Genomic DNA, 18,517 nt, shown 5'->3' with positions numbered 1-18,517 from the left:
TTCACAAAGCTGCTTGTCAGGGGAATTGGCCTTTAAAAGTCTCAGTACCTGTTTGCTGATGAGTTTCGGAAAACAAACTTCCCCGAAGTAGATTCATTCAATGTTTCTTATTCTAAATGCACTCCGACCAGGTGGTTTTATTGGAAAAGCTGTCGCAATCTAAAGACAGAAAGCTAAAATCAATGCGACCACTCATGTCAGCATGTTCATTATGCACAAATGTTAAAAAAAAAATAGTCTAAACATGCTGCCCGGTCAAGATTTTAACACCGAATCGTCCACTTTTTAAAGTTCCACAGAGGAAACATGAAAATACCTGCAGTTTATTCATTGCAATGGAAGTAAATGACACAATTTCGCAAACTGCATCGGTGTGACCGAGAGAAAGGTACTATTCAAGACAAGGGCGTAGGAACCGGGGGGGTGGGGGCGCCAGCCCCCCAGTGAAAAATATGGGGGCGGAAGTATCATTCCGCCCCCCCCCGCTCCGCGAGTCAGAAAACCCCTTTTTTATTTCCAAATGAGAAAAAAATCTCATTTGGAGCACCAAATTGCATCTATAGGGCCAGGTGAAAATGCAAAATTATTTACAAAATGGATTGGGTGTTGAAGTGTGCTATATTGCACCAAAATGCATCTGAGGCCACCTGGAAATGCAAAAAAAATCCAAAGGGGAGGACCCCCCCCCAGGCCGGCCATCAGTCTTCAGCCCCCCCACTCAAAAGTACCTTCCTACGCCAATGATTCAAGAGAATGGACTCAAGACAGGCTAGCCACGAAACTGAAAGTTATAGGGTGTGTGGGTATCTCACCCCAAACTTGGTAAAACTGATGATAGTTGGAAAATTGGAGTGCGGCAGTCGGAATTTCCGACTGTCGCACTCTAGTTTATCTAGGCCTATTCATTTATTCCTGTGATTGTGCATGACCTAAAAATTTCGGTCAAAGTTGACCTTTAGTAATCAGTCATATTTATCACGTTTTCCATGCCACTTAAGAAAATTTTATCTCGCGATTCCTATCCTCCAACGTAAGAAACTTCGTATGATTTTGAATACTTAAAAAAATGCCTAATAGAAATACCGCCATAGGCGTAGGAGCCCAATTTGATTGGGGGGGGGGGGGACTATAACGACCTGCCCGAGAAATATAACCAAAATTTCGCGCGTTCCACATGTTAATGTGCATATCATAATATAGGCATGCATCGGTTTTTACGTCGCATGCCAATAACATAATCATGTCCGAGTTATTACCCTTCCATATTGGTTATAATTATTGGGGAAGTCGTTGCAATATTAATGGTAATAATAATATAAGTTTAACTACTAAAAAACACATTGCAAATAATCTTTCTTTCAGTAGGTGCCCGAAAAGTTATCAGCATATTGCCCGAATTTTCAAAAAAATATTTGGTTGGGGTGGGGGGGGGGCTAATAAATTTGTGAAATGAGTGCCAGTGGGTACAAATGTATCGAAAAAAGTTCGGAACAAAAGTGCAGTCGCGAAAGATTTGGTGTCTGAGTGACACTGACTGTATCGTTAACGAGTAGCGCGAGGACTGGGGGGGGGGGATACAAACCAGGAGTCGGAATTTTCTGGCTTCAAAACCCATCCAGTTGGATTTTCAGCCACTACACCGTACCCCCCCCCCACCCATCACCAGGCCTTAGCTACGTCCCTGAAAACAGGGGTATGATTGACGCATGATTAGTTGTGCGGGCTTGCAAATTTTGATTGAAATTCGTACAATCTACGGAATCGTTAATAAATTTGGCGAATTTTATTGGGCTCCAAATTCTTAACGACAGATAACTCAATAAAAGTAATGAATATTTATATGAAAATTGCATAGAATATGGTGTCATTTTTACTGAGCTTTTAGTGTAGTAAGCTGGTAAGGTCGAAGTTTAAATTTGGCAAACAAGTACTGAGATAAGTCAGTATGCACAATAATATTGTCAAGTCAAAATAAAGTTAGTGGTTTCATTGAATGGAACATCATATAAATGATCACCTGAACGAAAACTCAGAGAAACCAAATGGCAAAATTGAAATACACGCCTTCGTTTCCGATTAAGTAACTCATGTCGATTGCAGGCAGGCTTATTTTGATCACACTTTTCAAGAAATTTAGTCATCTTAGCCAGAGACTGCATGGGTAGCCCAGTCTAACCGATATTCACTGTATAACCTCTGCCCATTAGTCAGTATAGGGCGCAACCTCATGATTCTAGGCACGTATTGAAGGAGAACAAAAAAAAGAAGATTTTTTTTAACCGCTCATCACGTATATGCATGATCGCGGATGCGATGACCGTGCTTTTGTCTCGGGTTTTAAAGGGTTTTATTAGAATAAACAAAGTCGAAATGACTGGAAGAAATCGAAATTGTGAGATGAAGTAATTGAAGTTTGAGGGGCAGAAATTTAAAATTCTAGTATAAATTAGCTAGGCTAATGATGTGATTGGTCTATTTAATGCCGGCATTAATTCTATTTAATGTCCGTATTAATTATATTTAATGCCGGTATTAATTCTATTTAATACCGGTATATGACAAGCTCAAAATTCGCTTATGCGAATGGCCTATTAAATGCCGGTATTAATACTACTAAATTACCGGTAGATATACCATTTAATGTCGGCATATATTCATTTTCATGTTCTTGATACCGGCACATAATTTATGTGTTGCAGGCACATAATGTATTTATGAAGGACATAAATGCTTTTATGTCCGCATATATTAGAATTAAAACCTTTCTCTAATATGTTTAATACTGGCAAATGAAGCTGCATGGTGATTGGCTGAGAAATAATGCCGGTAATTAATAGAATTAATACCGGTAATAATTTTAATTCGTACGGACATTAAAACAGCAATTATATCCCGTATGGCCTACCATAGCCGTATACATTCAACATGGCCGCCCCCATCTACTATTACAGGAATCACTATACTACGTAAGGATAAGATCAGCGAAGCCACAGACAGTCCTATGATATATAACATATCCAGTACTCAGTAGATGAAGGAATAAGTGCGGTGAGACTATGAAACTTCACAACTCATTAAGATATCTCAGCAAATTCACATCCCACTCACAATGGCTTGGAAACACAGTGAGCTTAACTGGCCTAGCCTAGCCCTAAACTAAGTTAGCCTAGGCCTAGGTTAGGCCTAAAGCGTAGCCTAGGCCCACGGTAGCCAAAGTTACATATCAATGGTTAAGATTAGGCTGAATGTTTAACCCAACCAGCAATACTCGTATCTGTATACCATGTGAGAGTATCCAAATACTGGAACATATATGCAAAGTTAAAGAGACTTACATTACAATTTGCTAGCATGTTTGACATTTCACAAGATAAACATTTAGAGATATCTTTTGCCTTATTTCTTTCCCAGGTCATGATTGCAATCAGCAGAAGAAATGATCCTTAGTAAAGTTAATTGCTTCATAGCTTTGCTTTGGTTGACTTCGATTCTACCATTTCTTGAAGCAGTATTTGGCAATTATAAAAGATATGACAGTGGAGCTATTTTGCCAAGTTCACGCATTGGTAGTGTCTATCCTGAATAGCATGGCAAGAAATCCAGAAACCGTCAGTCTCATGTTGGCCTTTTCTCTTCTTTTCTTCGTCAATCAATTTGATGAAAACAGGTTTGTAATAAACAGCTATTTCTGTGCTGTAAAACTGATAACATCTGGAGAAATTTTTCCAAACTGTGGTGCCCACTGGTTTCTCTCAGCAACACCCAACCTGGCTATATATTGTCATGTGACTCATGTATGACAACCAAAGTTAAATTTTACTGAGAGAAGGAGTTGGTAATCTATCTTAATGTGAAGACAATTTAATTTCTTAAGTTAAGTAAGGAATGTGGATAATTTGGTAAGAGTATTTGTTGTAGTAGTCTAGATCTTCTGTTGTCTGGAAAATTGGGTTGATGTCACACCACAAAATCCTCAATTTGAATAGACGAGCCTAAGTACTGGAAATTGTTTACCCAGTTGGTATTCGTGTAAAATATTTCAAAACACTTTACTGTTATGCTTCAAAGCACTTGCACAGACAGTATGAGCAGTATGAATATTCTATTTCCATTAAATAAAGTTAAGGAACTGTTTGTGCTGTTAGGTTGGGTGCCTCAAAATGTGAACAGTATAGAGTGGTATGATAAGCATTAGAAAAATTGTCCAATTGAAGCAGAATTGTTGCACAGTACCCAAATACCCATCTTTTCTCCTTCAGGGGACACATTCAGCCTCCTCCTCTTCCTGCTCCATTATTTGGAGATGAATCACCAGTGGTAGATTTTTACTTGGGAGACCTTCAGGCAACTCTAGAGTTCATTAAATTGTCTAGGACGGAAGAGTGGATGGTGATGTACTATGCACATTGGGATACAGCCTCTCTGGATGCTGCCAAGGAATTTGATCTTCTCGCCAAGGAATTTGAAGAAGTGGTACTTTATGCTCATTAACATATTCACAGAATGCATGAATCTTGTTTTGTAGCAGCGTTGAGACTGTGTATGTTATAAATACTATTTAGCGAAAATGTCAACTCCAAGAGTCAAATCGTATTGATCAAATCCCATCTCATGCAATCTTTGTACTGTAAAAACTTTGTAACCATAAATGTACTTCCTGTATTCAGTATGCCATATGAACTAACAGATACAAATATGTACTCTATAAATCATCTTTGAAAGGGAAATAAATATTGTAGATCTCATGGCTAACCTTAACTTTATATGCAATGAAATTGATTTAACTTACCAAGAAATAAACAATGTGTTTAAATTGCTATGCGGCCAGCTTTTCAAATGTTTTCTTTCCCATTCACAGGTTACCTTTGTTGCTGTAAATTGCTGGTGGCCATATGGGAGCTGCAAGTCCAGAGTGAAACCACCGATGTATCCTATATTCGTTGGCCATGTGCTCGGTAGGGAAGGCGTCCAATTTACAGGCATTCAGAAACTTCCAGAGATGAGAAAGTTTTTGAAGAAGTTACGAAATCCTTTCACTTACGTCCAGAGAGAGGAAGATGTCCTTGCCTTGAGGGCTGAGGATGATGTAAGTTGTACTCTAACAAATACTCAGTTTTCCTGAAAGAACACTTTGTTCTAGAGAGTACTACAATGTTGCATGATCATACAGTTACCATATTGTATCTGAAGAAAGGAGAAAAAGGTGGTTACTGTCCTGTGGGAAGGGTCTGAGTTGAGGGGTTCCCTGTCCCCTAAGTGAAACAAAAATTGATTTTCAAGGTACCAATGTGAAAGTGACCTCAGTTTAAAGCTGTACCTTGCATACATTGTAAATAAAGTCATGACAACATGGGGGACTCCTTTTGTATTCAAATTGATGACCAACTCACCATTGAGATATCTTTTCACTGTATTTATTTACAACTTTTGTCAATCTTGTATACCCTCCTACATGCTCACTTAAGAATGACTGGATAAGTTCAAAGAAGTTCAGACTATGTTGGCTATCAGAACTGGAGAGTTGGAAAATCTGTTAATTACCTCTAAAAGCTGGAGAAAAGAAAGATTATTAAAAAAAAAAGAAAAAAAAGAACAGGACTATGTTAGAGACCATACCAACAATCAGTTTATTTCTATATATTCTAAGCTGTAAGAAATCAATTCAAATAAGCCACTTAATAATTGCATACTTCTCTCTGTTTTTCCTCTCCCCCCCCCCCTCTAGACTATTGCCATTGCCTACTTCAACTTTACATCTACTCTTACCCCTCCTGGTTTGGCCTCTTTCCATCAAGCTGCCCTGTCATCCTTGGAGAAGGACCCCATCCACCCGACACCGTTTGGAGTAGTCACAAAATTAGACCTCGCCAGGGACCTAGGGTTAAATCACTCACAATCATTGGTGCTATTGAGGAATTTCAATTATACTGTAGTAAGTCTCTTGTATATGTCATATTATGATAAGGTCTTTGTACAAAAGGGAGCTGTTAACCTTGTTGTAATAATTGTAATAAATTACTACAGTAATAATTCTTAGACTAAGGGTTATATCCATGGTGGCTCCATTACTGTTGCAAGTTAAAGAGACCACTTAATAACTTTTAGAAGAATGTAAAGTTTTAATGCCAAGGTTAAACTATCTTATGATCTTAAATGAACTGGAAGTGAGTTATACAAGCCATGGGCTGTATAATGGAGGCTACAATCACTAAAGATCTTCTTGCAAATCAATGGGGGCTTGAAGCCATGAAAGGCAATTTGAAAGAAGGGCTCCATTTGTCACTGTTAGATGAGGTCATTCTTTAATAGTTTGTCACTCATAGAATAATATATGCTCCTGGGAGCATATGCAGTTTGACCTCTGCCATAGATAATGTTAGTTTGTTGCACTAATAACAAAATTTACTTATCAAAACAAACTATATATTTAATAATAAATATTTGGAATAGATTTCCTACACTTTCACAACAGATATAGTGTATAAAAAATATTAAAATTGAAGTATAAAGCAACATTTAAGGATGAAAAAGAGTAAATGTCCTGTTTGGAATGATGCAATGAATATGTTATACAAAGAATTTATCACCAAATTAGTATGAAAGTATTATAAATAAGTTTATATTTGGATGAAAATTGAAAACACATGCCACGCAGTGGTTGTTGAGACAGTGACATATTTAAATTTTGAAATTTATATAAGCTATAAAGTTTTTTATAAGCTGGCCCTCTGGCCTAAGTTTTATAGGCTAGCCTACTTGGCATAGAAATATTGGAGTAGAACGTGGTGTTGTTGGTAACTTTTTTGATTCGTAACTGGCTACTCGCATGGTTTTGAACTGATAAAAACTTCATAGAATTCACACAGTACATTGCACTTGTAAGAAAATAAATTTGTCTGTTTGTTGTTCTTTCATTCTTAGACTTTTCCACCAACTGAGAGATTTAAAGCTGCAAATATTTTGTCGTTTGTTTATGGAGAAGCCAGAGAACAGGTACATGAGACATTTTAGGGAAAATTAATGAATCTTGTCATACATCATGAAATGCACTTCAAAAAATCTATCTGAATGGAATATCATAAAGCTTTTCATAAACTTTGCTTGGCTTTTTCAAAAAACAAAAGGGCAGGGCATGTTAAATACCGGTAGTGGAAAGGATCTAGTCGGGTTTTCAACATTAATGTCTCTCAATGTGTCAATTACATTTAGCAGAGTTTATATCGTTACCCTTTTAGCATTAAACAGATGTTCATTCATACTTAGTAAAGATTCCTAAATCCTATTGGTCCATTGAGGTCAGCTGACCGTGGTTAATCCTGTGAGTAACGCACGGTAAAATTACGGGGCATCACTTTAATAAATCTTTGGTTATATGTAACCAAAAATGTTTTGTTTTATGATTTTTCCCCCACACAAATGGTAGTGTATGAATGAACGGGGTTAATCAACGGTCTAGCGTGCGTTACTCACATGATTAATGCACTCCGGGTGTTAATGCTATCGCTGGATGCACTCGGGCTCCGCCCTCGTGCATCGCTTGCATTATCCCCCGATCGTGCATTAATCCTGTGAGTAACGCACGCTAGACCGTTGATTAACCCCTTATTTTATTACCGCAAAAATAGTCTAATGAGTCTGAGATGAAATTCACCACAAAATTCTTTCCCAACATGCAGAATGGTTCCGTTGTCCACTTCTTGGGATTATTTATCCCTCCCCTCTCAGCAAGACATTGGAAAAGAAAATAAATAAGCAATTCTCATATGAAGATATCGAGAATAACCTTCTCTCCACTCATGACTAGACTAAATGTGTAACTATTTCCCCTTCCTTCCACAGAGAGTAGTATGGATTTCCCCTGCTGGTGTTAAAAGCACTATATTATCACAGCAAATAATGAAGGGTCCAGCGCTTCTGTTATTTACAACTGATGAGGAAGACAGAGGCTATCAGAATAATTACTATATGGTGAGTGTTAATGAAGTCTGTTATCGATGAAATATTGTTCTGATACGTTTCTCGTCTTTGTGATATCTGCTGGTGAATATGATGCTAGTCGTAACAAATAGCAGATTCGTGTATAACTTAACATCATATCTGCTCAACCTCTTTTCCTTAATATGTATTGTATTTTAGATCCTCCTGCAAGCAGGAACTGCGAAGATGCCTCATTGGGCTTATCAAAGATGCAAGCTGACCAAAGTCAGTCTCTTAGATTCATATTTAACATCCATGATTATGAATTGTCAATTGTCAACAACTCTGTAACTGGACGACATACATTAATCTTGAAGTGACTCGAACTCGGGACCTTATGATTGAAAGGCACCCGTGTTAACCACTGAGCTAACACTCCATATATAAGCCAAAATTCCAAAGCAGTAAATTTGAATTGTGCAACCATTCTTGGGCTTGAAGTAAGGGTTGATATGAAACATGTGTTGTAGGCAAAGGTATCATGAATAATATTTAGGAAAATTAGCATGTAAGATACATTATACCATTGCCATTGACATTGGAAGGTCTGGTTGCTCCAGTCTTCAATGGTCACACACTTCCAAATTGACCACTTTGACTTTGTAATGCTGAGTAATATTATGAAACTGAGCATGATGGATAGATTGGGAGTTTTATGCGTTTACTGGAAAATATTGTCACTTGCAGAATGTGGAGGTTATTGAGCTTTTTATTTTTGTCAGGGTTGAAGAAAATGAAACACAAAGCCAACATTTATTTTCAACACTTTAACCCTTTAATAAGAAGCACAAAGCTTCTTGAAACCTTACTAACTGCATCAGCGTTTTGATCTTTCCCACAGCTCAGAGAAGTTGCCATGAAGTATTACCAATGCGAGGAAATGGAAGAGCCCTTAAAAGATATAATCAAGTTCATAAAAGAGAAGAGAAGTCCACATTCTCCAGAGGATTGTATTCAGTCGACCGTACCGAAGCCTTGCTGCCAGTCACTCGCAACAGTAGTTCCCGCAGAGACCGTCAGAGTCCGGGGAAACGTCTGCCAGATTTGCGAACAGTCTTCCGTCTCTTATAGCTTTAACTTGGACTACTGTGCCGTTACCGCGGGCAAGTCCTGCCATTCCCTGTGGCCGTTATTCGGAGAAACCGTCTTCGGAGTTCCGAATAACTGCAGACACTTGAATAACTTCTACAGTCCTTTCAGTCACTGTGAACTCTGCTGCACAAGAGACAACCTAGTAAATCGTCATAGCAACGTCTGCGACCAGACCTTAAAATGGAGAACTAGTCGCCCCGTAGACCACGATTGTGTGTATTGTAGTAATGAATCTCACGGGCAAGGAGATAAAACAAAACATTTATGTGAAACTTTATATGATAGGGAGTCGGCAAAGGTCTTAGAATCCTTTAGAGGTCTCAGTTGCATCGCCGATGTCTCTGTCAATTTCTTTGCCGTCCGTATGGAATACTTTTCAGTCCTAGCTGAGAGGCTTGGAGTTGAGAAAACTGTGTTGAATGAGAGAAGTGATGTAGCTATTATTATTGATGAAGAGGTAAGGGTTTCCTTTTTTTTTTTTTTTTTTTTAATTAGTTAACATTAAAGTAGGTCTAAGAGCAGCTCATTAATTTGTTAATTTACAATAAATTATTACAATCTTAACGGTGAGTTTTGTTTCCATCTGATTCTTCTTCTTATTTTGCAAACTTAGACAACCTCCTACCATTGCACACTTCATCAATTATTTGATCAGTCGCTAACAGTTATCTTTGCAACATCATTCTTAAAGTGGCTACAAGCCCAACTGAAAGACAGTCCAAAATTGCCAGGTTCTCCTATTTAAAAATGGCCACCTGCTGCCTTCAATATAATTTATTTTGTTTATTCAAAATGCAGTGAATTTGTTCGTATCATATAAAGTCACCAGGCTATTATAAAAATATCGTAATTGTATGGTGTTAGTGGGAATTCACTATTTGGAATTTTAACCTCAGAAATTGATATTCTGATCCTTTCTCCTTTTTTTTCCAGTATGAAGAATTTTATTTACATCCTCTTGATGAAGATGTCACCGTCCTCTCATTACAAAAATTTCTACTTAACTTTACTAATGGAGAACTTCGTCGTAATTTGACATCCGGTGGCTCTCCAGCCAGGAGGAAAGACACCGGCTGTGTGTCATCATCATCTTCTAGCACTGGTTGTATAGTAGAGGTTATAACAGACACATTCCATGAGATTGTACTTGATGATTCTAAGGTTAGTAGTATTATTATGCATATATAAGTCTGGCTGTAGTAAAGTCTAGCACTGTATAGTATTGTGTAGGCTGGATGTACCCTGCATACATAGCACTAATTGAACACACAACTCTATGTAGGATAGGCTGTGTAGTATTTGCATATTCTGGCTGAGTAGTAGAGGTTATAGTATGTGTGCTATTGACTGACTGCTATTTGTTTTCTTTAATACAGAATAATATTTAATACTGTATAATATTGTGTAGGCTGGATGTACCCTGCCTATAGAGCACTAATTGAACACACGACTCTATGTAGGCTAGGCTGTGTATTATTTGTGTATTTCTGGCTGAGTAGTAGAGGTTATAATACTGTATGTCTGCTATTGACTGACTGCTATTTGTTTTCTTTAATACAGAATAATACTGTATAATTTTGTGTAGGCTGGATGTACCCTGCATACATAGCACTAATTGAACACACGACTCTATGTAGGCTAGGCTGTGTAGTATTTGCATATTCTGGCTGAGTAGTAGAGGTTATAGTATGTGTGCTATTGACTGACTGCTATTTGTTTTCTTTAATACAGAATAATATTTAATACTGTATAATATTGTGTAGGCTGGATGTACCCTGCCTATAGAGCACTAATTGAACACACGACTCTATGTAGGCTAGGCTGTGTATTATTTGTGTATTTCTGGCTGAGTAGTAGAGGTTATAATACTGTATGTCTGCTATTGACTGACTGCTATTTGTTTTCTTTAATACAGAATAATACTGTATAATTTTGTGTAGGCTGGATGTACCCTGCATACATAGCACTAATTGAACACACAACTCTATGTAGGCTAGGCTGTGTAGTATTTGCATATTCTGGCTGAGTAGTAGAGGTTATAGTATGTCTGCTATTGACTGGCTGCTATTTGTTTTCTTTAATACAGAATAATATTTAATACTGTATAATATTGTGTAGGCTGGATGTACCCTGCATACATAGCACTAATTGAACACACAACTCTATGTAGGCTAGGCTGTGTAGTATTTGTGTATTTCTGGCTGAGTAGTAGAGGTTATAATACTGTATGTCTGCTATTGACTGACTGCTATTTGTTTTCTTTAATACAGAATAATATTTAATACTGTATAATATTGTGTAGGCTGGATGTACCCTGCATACATAGCACTAATTGAACACACGACTCTATGTAGGCTAGGCTGTGTAGTATTTGCATATTCTGGCTGAGTAGTAGAGGTTATAGTATGTCTGCTATTGACTGGCTGCTATTTGTTTTCTTTAATACAGAATAATATTTAATACTGTATAATATTGTGTAGGCTGGATGTACCCTGCATACTATATAGCACTAATTGAACACACAACTCTATGTAGGCTAGGCTGTGTAGTATTTGCATATTCTGGCTGAGTAGTAGAGGTTATAGTATATTTTCAATTGACTGACTGCTATTTGTTTTCTTTAATACAGAATGTTGTACTACTATACTATACACCGTGGTGTGGAGCCTGTAAAAGAATAGCTCATATATATTTAGCCCTGGCACAGCTGTTCGAATCATCAGAGAATATAGTAATTGCAAGGTAAGCATTATTCGTAGGAATTTTTCTAACTCCTCTTGGGATTCATCTGTTATTTTTGGAAGAAATGGAATTTGACTTTCAGCATATACATTAGAAAACTAAGACCCACCATCATGACAAGAAAACAGTTCTTTTTATTGTTTAAGTTTTGATTATCCAGGTTTTCTTTGTATGTTGTGTCTTATTTCACATATTATGTAACTATAAAAATTAATGAAATATTGGTTTGATGACAGGGTTTGCATTAGATATTTTCTCAGGTTCAACTTAACCTAGAATAGGAAATGGTCGTGTACAAGAATTAAAGCAGTATGCTACCATTAATTAGGTACATTTTTCTAGTGAACTGTAAACAATAAACTCTTCAGAGTACAGTGTGCATTCACTTCCTTTGTGCTAATGTAGCGATAACAACATTTAAGCAAACGTGCAAGAAGTCATAGATTCACATCGACAAATTATGTGTGTTTGTGTTTTTTTCAACATGCATCCAACCGTTTCTACCTTGACATTCAGATGCATCATTGTCGATACAGCATAATTTTCATATATCGTTAACATCAAATCCCCTTAAGTTGCAGCATAACTCATCCATAGGTCAAAATAGTACAGTAGAAAATTAAGTAGAGCAAACAATTTTTTTTGCAGTGTCAGATTATGACATCACCACACCTGTTTGCTGTAATTCTACCATCGTGCCAACTGTTGTAAAAACGTGTCGTAACTTCCTCAGTCCAAAGTAAATTCATCCCAAAAAACTGTCACGAATAATGAATAACCTCTCTCGGTGAGAATCGAGACATCCAAAAGTCTAAGAACATCTTAACAACACGTACCAACAGTGTCTAGAATGGATATCATATTTCCAAATTAAACGTGCAAAAATAGCTCTGAATAATCAGAAAATTTTGAACAAATGTCTGTTTTGTGGAGGATTTATTACAGAAACTTGGGTATTTAACCATCATCCATGAACATAGCACCCCTAAAAACGTTGAGATGCCCTCAAAGTCCCACCTGTACCTTAAAATGTTAAGTGTTTTAACGTGTTGTGTGACCCTCCCCTTCCCCCCTCCCCCGCCTGATGTCAATGTGGGGGGTCAACATCAGTCCCAGGATTTCCTGAAGAAAACAATATGGTGGTCTTTAAATATAGTTTACATCGTACACCTGTTTTGAATCTTTGCTCCCTTAAATTTTTACAAGGTAGTTGTTCTTATCGCACATTTTTTCCCCTTTACTTGCAGAATTAACGGCGATCAGAATGATCTACCATGGGAGTTTGTTCCTCTCGCCTATCCCACCGTCATACTGTTCCCTCTGAAGCACAAAGAAAATAGCGTGATATACCCCAAGGAACAGCCGTTCACCCTTCCCCACCTTGTACAATTTGTGGTGCAACACAGCAGCTGATGGTAGTGATGATGATGATGATATTGGTACTCTCAGGTAATAATTATTCATCCGACTGTAATTTCTCTTTCACATCTCGGTTCTTTGCAATGCCAACAGAGTCAATAAATTGAATGTATACATTCCCCCAAAATATCTGTCAAATCTGGCAGATAATGGATCACAAATATTCTACGATACTATAAAGTAAAGCCAATTGATCTTAAATTACAGAATTTACTTGTTTTATGTAATAGAAAACATAATTAAATAAAAGAAAACATAATTTAATAAATTAAAAACAATTCTGCTGCTTGTCCCAATACTTGTGATCCAGTACAGAAGGGCTGGTTTTTGTTAAAAAAGCACCGAAGAATTAAACCATTGGCTGCTTTTATTTCCAATATTAGTCAAGTGAAATGGTATTGTAGAAGTGGTTTGTAACCAGCTGTCGTACTTACATAACATTTGGTCATTGTTCACATTTACCTGTGTAAACTATCATTGAACAATAACACTGAGATGCCATAGACCAGCGTTTCCTAACCTGGGGGTGTGTCAACCCCATGGGAGTGTGTGGCAGGGACTCCAGGCGGTGCAAAGCGACTGGTATAGCCAACACAAATTTCCTAAAAATAGTAGGCCCTTGGACACCATGCCTAATGTGCAAAGCATTCCTCCATAGTTGACTAGGGAGGCGCAGATTTAAGGTTTGTCACTGCTTAGAGGTGCAGGTAGTGGAAATGGGTTAATAAAGAACATTGCTGTATACAAATTTTGTATATTCTAATGTTTCATGACAGGTGCTGTAAGAATACAAATGAAATCTATATTAGATTTGAACAAGGTCACAGGGAGGAAAACAGTTTATTAGTGGAACAGACGGTAAAAGTGATGTCACTTCAATTGTTCTTCAATAACCTTTTTTTTCACAATTTGGTGTAACTGTGTGTATAAAGAGTATATAATAGAAACATTCTATACAAAATATATCCTTCACCAGGGTTTGTTATAATAACAAATGCTGTTCAAATATTTATTTGTTTTACCTAAACTAACTGAGTCTGAAAGTATATAGCTGGATCAAAATCCAATATATGTTCAAACATTGTAAAAAAAACAGATTTCTACAAGAAGAAAATGTCGAATGGGGACAATTTTTACATGGTTAGAAATAAATAAATAAGAACTACAAGGGCAATGTATCAAAATCTTCCACCAAACAATTCCTTTAAGTTGTTCTTTGAGTTGTGCTGTAAACCAACCAAGACAAGTATAATCTTCTAAGCACATTTTGGATACCCACCTCACTCTAAAGTAAGAGATTTGTGTCGATTTATACAAATAAATGGCTAAGTTTAAAATAGTGAGACTTTTTATTTGTTCATTCTTTGTATCCTACAAATACATAAATGTACTAATTGATTTGTTTCATTTGTAAACCTTTGAAGTTAGGTCTGATATAATCCTTGCGGGTTTGTGAGTTTTGATTCCTTTTAATATTTATCTCTGTTTAATATCAGGTACTTATGGTGCCAATAGACTGCCACAAGTTCAATGCATAGTGCAGCATATACTCCTTTGTGCACAATCAGTTATCTTATTTGATGTATAATAAAGTTCAATAGTGATGATCATGAACTTCCAGGAAAATGATGCCAGTAGAAATGTTAGTTTCATATTCAATGTGACCAAGTCTCTTCAATCCTTATGATTAACCAATTGTGCTGTGGCCGAGTGGATAACGGCGGTGGCATTTGAAGCATTGACGATTAGCAATCGGGAGGAGTAAGGTGGGTCTTTCTTCCAAGAGCAATCTACGGTTTTCCCAGCTAAATTGACTTTATAAATTGAAAAGATTCCAAATTTGGGTTAAAAATGTTGAATTGGAAGCCACCCTATATATAAGTTGTATTCCACAAGCCCTTGCAGGTTTCTCCCACATTTGTGGTCGCATCGTAAAAATAAATGCTGAGTATTATTATTATCATTATGGTTGGGACTTAATTGAATATGGATAAATTCTAGCCTTGAGTTTGATGAATTTGGTTTGTTCTTGAGAAATTATTATCTGGTGATTTCATGTATATTTAGAATATTATAAAATGTTTCTTCAGCATAAAGTTTCAATTTTTTGAATTGCGACGAAATTAAACGCGACTAAATTTTGTAGATTGTTACTGGCAGTATTATGAAGTGGTAGAAGCTTTGAAGTCCACTTTATAACTCCCAGTACAATGAAGAAGGAAGAAACAAGAATTTGTTTATATTTATGTAAATTACATAGTATGTTAAGAACTTGGAAAGATCACAACTCTGTTTTGTGTTTCTGAGTGTTTTGTGTTTATGTGCATCTCAAATCAAGCATCACATCTAACACTCTCTCTTGATTCCATTTTGATAATTTGATATAAAGCTGCACTGGGACAAGTTCATGTTTGATGTTTTCAGATTCTAATTCTGTTGAAGAGCATTGATTGATCATTCTTAGAAAAAGTGAGCTCCATCCCCCCCCCAACCCCTCTTTGTAAAAACCCTAGCAGTGCTAGTGATGGATGTGTTCTTCTGTTGAGTTTTAAAGTTCTTACTGGATGCTATTTGAGAGTAACATAGAGAAGGGTGCCAGGGTGGGGGATGGGGGAGGAGGGGTGGGGTGCGGAGGTTGGGGTGAATGTAAATTTTCATCAAATGTCTCCTCATGATTCACTTACTGTAGTTCGGATGGCTTACATGCTTCTTTATATCCTGTCAGGTGAAGGAGTACTACAATTTACTTAAATTTTGTTGTGCAATGTTTTGCGGCATAGGTCATAATTTACAGGTATGGATATGTATCTGTGTTATATGCCCTGCTGTAGAGACACTGATTTGGTTATAGGACAAGTTTTGCTTTGAAAACCACTGAAATAATTGTTCATAAAGAATAATGTATTTGGTTCGAACAATTTAAGCATCCAAAGCAAAATCATGCTTGACACAAATTCTCACAATTATGCAATAATTGTGATACTAAGCTGTGTTATTTTGACATTGACACACAGCTCTAACGCAGTTTAATTATCAACACTGAGGATTTCAGGCTTGTGAACAGGAAGTGAGAGGTGTGGTTGTGTATGGAGGGGGGGGGGGGGGGTGGACAGAAGGTGTAGATAGAACCTGTCACCAGTACAGCTCAAGTCAACACCTGATGATACAATAATCTTCTCATAACATTAATGTCAAAAGTGGGCTATGATTTTGCCGTTTTTTCCCGGAGAACCATATTTTATGACTTTCAGATGCAAAAAAACTGTTTTGTGGTAGATTAAAATACAATGAAGGGGTGCCTCCATTCGGTTACAGATTTATTACTATAGTACCGTACCTGCCAATGCTCACAGATTTACTATGTATTACGTAGCGTCTCAGGGTGGGACCTCCGAATCACACATGTAAAAATCTTAACCTTAAACATGGAGATGTGTAACCTTACACATGAAGTTGTGTTAAAGTGACGATTTTATTTGACTTTTGGGACTCTTTGGGTGGGGGGGGGGGTGTCTTTTAAATCTCCCTGGTTTTGGGCACCAACCTTCAGGGTTATTTTTTTTTAATTTCCAGGTTTAATACCTTTGGGGGTTGGCAGGTCTGAAGTATATATTCATTGTTTGTAGGGTAGCATAGTATATTGATGTTAAAATGCAAAGATGGTTTCTCTAATCAGTGCAATGTTGATAATTGAAAATATGAGTGCCTTAAATCTCTGTAAATACACTCATGGTAATTATAAAGACTCTTTTTGATTTGTGTTTTTTATTTCCATATTTCAATTGTGTACACTGTAGTGGCAGCCATTCCTAAAAGCAGAATCCAAGATGGTGAATAGCAATTGACTACTTTAAAGTATTTTATCCTCTTGTTTGAGTCTGTGATATCAAAACAAAGGATAACAAGCAAGGAGATGTGTGACGTGTGTCATATGACATCCATCACCAGACACTTAAAGCAGCATTTTGCGTTTTGTCGCCGTTTTCCACTTTTTGACAAGTCCATCAAGTTTTTTACATATATCAATCACAAAACAGCAAACTAAGATATTAGCCAAGTGTTTTCCCTGCCAAAAGCGTTAATTGGCGAGTAATTAAGGACATTTGCAGATAATGAAAAGTGTCCACCGACAAATTACACATTTAATAATAATCGCATACAGTTCCCCCAACCCACTAGTTTGAATTTAACCATCAGAGATGCAGGTTAAGTTATGAGCTGTTGCTAAAAATAGATTCAAACATCGAGTTGGTAACTTGGTACAACCAGCGAGCTAGACTCTAACAGCTCCCTGGTACAACTGCCATAGACAATCTACACAATCAAGCATGGTGTTGTATTATGTATTGGCCAATGACGTTCTTACTTTTAAATATTCATATTATGGGCGAGGTTTATTTGGATCCCAACGGAAAATATCTTTGAGAACTAGAGCACCAATGGTGCAGAAGCTCATACCTTTTCAAGCTTAAAAATGTAGGGCCCACAAAACTTTATGGCCCATCAAATTTCAGGCCATTTTTCAGATTCCACCAATTTTGGGCCCGTGAGGGATAACCCCCCCACCCCCTCCGTTAGCAGAATCCTGGCCACACCACTGGCTATAATTCCTATTTTTCCCCCTTTAAATCCTATTTTACCCACTCTCTCAAACAATACCACTGACCTACCCTATTAAACTTTCTCCCCTTTACCTGAGCAGACCTGAAGCACTCCTTGCCAAAATTTTGGCTGGCTGCCTACATACCTCAGGCTCAAAGACTTCTAAGAATCGGCAAGTGCTGATTGGCTATAGGGCTCTCATGCTTACAGTTCAACAGTTAATAACAACTCCCAGTCCTGCTTTAATTCCACTAACAGCCTCTGCAGAGCTTAACCACAAATGTAAACAAACACTGCAGAGATTGGGAGACAAATTAAAGGAGCTTTGGCAAAATGAGAAGGCTCAGATTTTTTTAAACAATGGGGATTAATTGTAATTAACTTTTGACCAAAAATTATTAGGCATCACCTTATTCATACACAATCCAACAATCATCAGTTCAACTTTGAATATGATCCATCAAAATCTTGAGGAGATTGAGATATTTGAAAATATTACAAAGAATGACCCCCGATGACCCCCTAACTGACATTTGACCTCAATTTTCCGAACACACCTCGTAACTCTCATCCCGAGGAACGTTGTGACCAAGTTTCATTATGACTGGCCATACACTGTACGAACAGGGGCAATTTGAAAATATAGGGCCGCGGCCCGGGCCACAAAAGACCCCTAGTTGATCTT

General features: G+C 37.3%; 1 protein-coding gene across 2 annotated transcripts; it reads left to right on the top strand.

Moving 5' to 3' along the window:
• The first annotated feature begins 2,892 nt into the window (after nt 1-2,892).
• LOC139959333 (thioredoxin domain-containing protein 11-like) lies at nt 2,893-16,973 on the top strand. 2 transcript variants are annotated; one of them, XM_071956813.1, is made up of 11 exons: nt 2,893-3,048; nt 3,412-3,667; nt 4,260-4,473; nt 4,859-5,086; nt 5,726-5,932; nt 6,922-6,993; nt 7,840-7,968; nt 8,819-9,526; nt 10,003-10,230; nt 11,699-11,811; nt 13,059-16,973. In XM_071956813.1, exons 2-11 carry the CDS (start codon nt 3,531-3,533, stop codon nt 13,222-13,224), a joined length of 2,202 nt encoding a protein of 733 aa, XP_071812914.1. In that variant the 5' UTR covers nt 2,893-3,048; nt 3,412-3,530; the 3' UTR covers nt 13,225-16,973. The 2 variants fall into 2 exon arrangements, with proteins under 2 accessions (XP_071812914.1, XP_071812915.1); XM_071956814.1 differs by having other exon boundaries at nt 2,974-3,125.
• Nucleotides 16,974-18,517: the final 1,544 nt, after the last annotated feature.

The sequence above is a fragment of the Apostichopus japonicus genome, chromosome 19, assembly GCF_037975245.1.
Source record: "Apostichopus japonicus isolate 1M-3 chromosome 19, ASM3797524v1, whole genome shotgun sequence".
In the NCBI taxonomy this organism is placed as follows: domain Eukaryota; kingdom Metazoa; phylum Echinodermata; class Holothuroidea; order Aspidochirotida; family Stichopodidae; genus Apostichopus; species Apostichopus japonicus.
The sequence above is the reverse complement of the archived record's forward strand: the minus strand, read 5'-3'. Positions and strand labels throughout refer to the sequence as shown.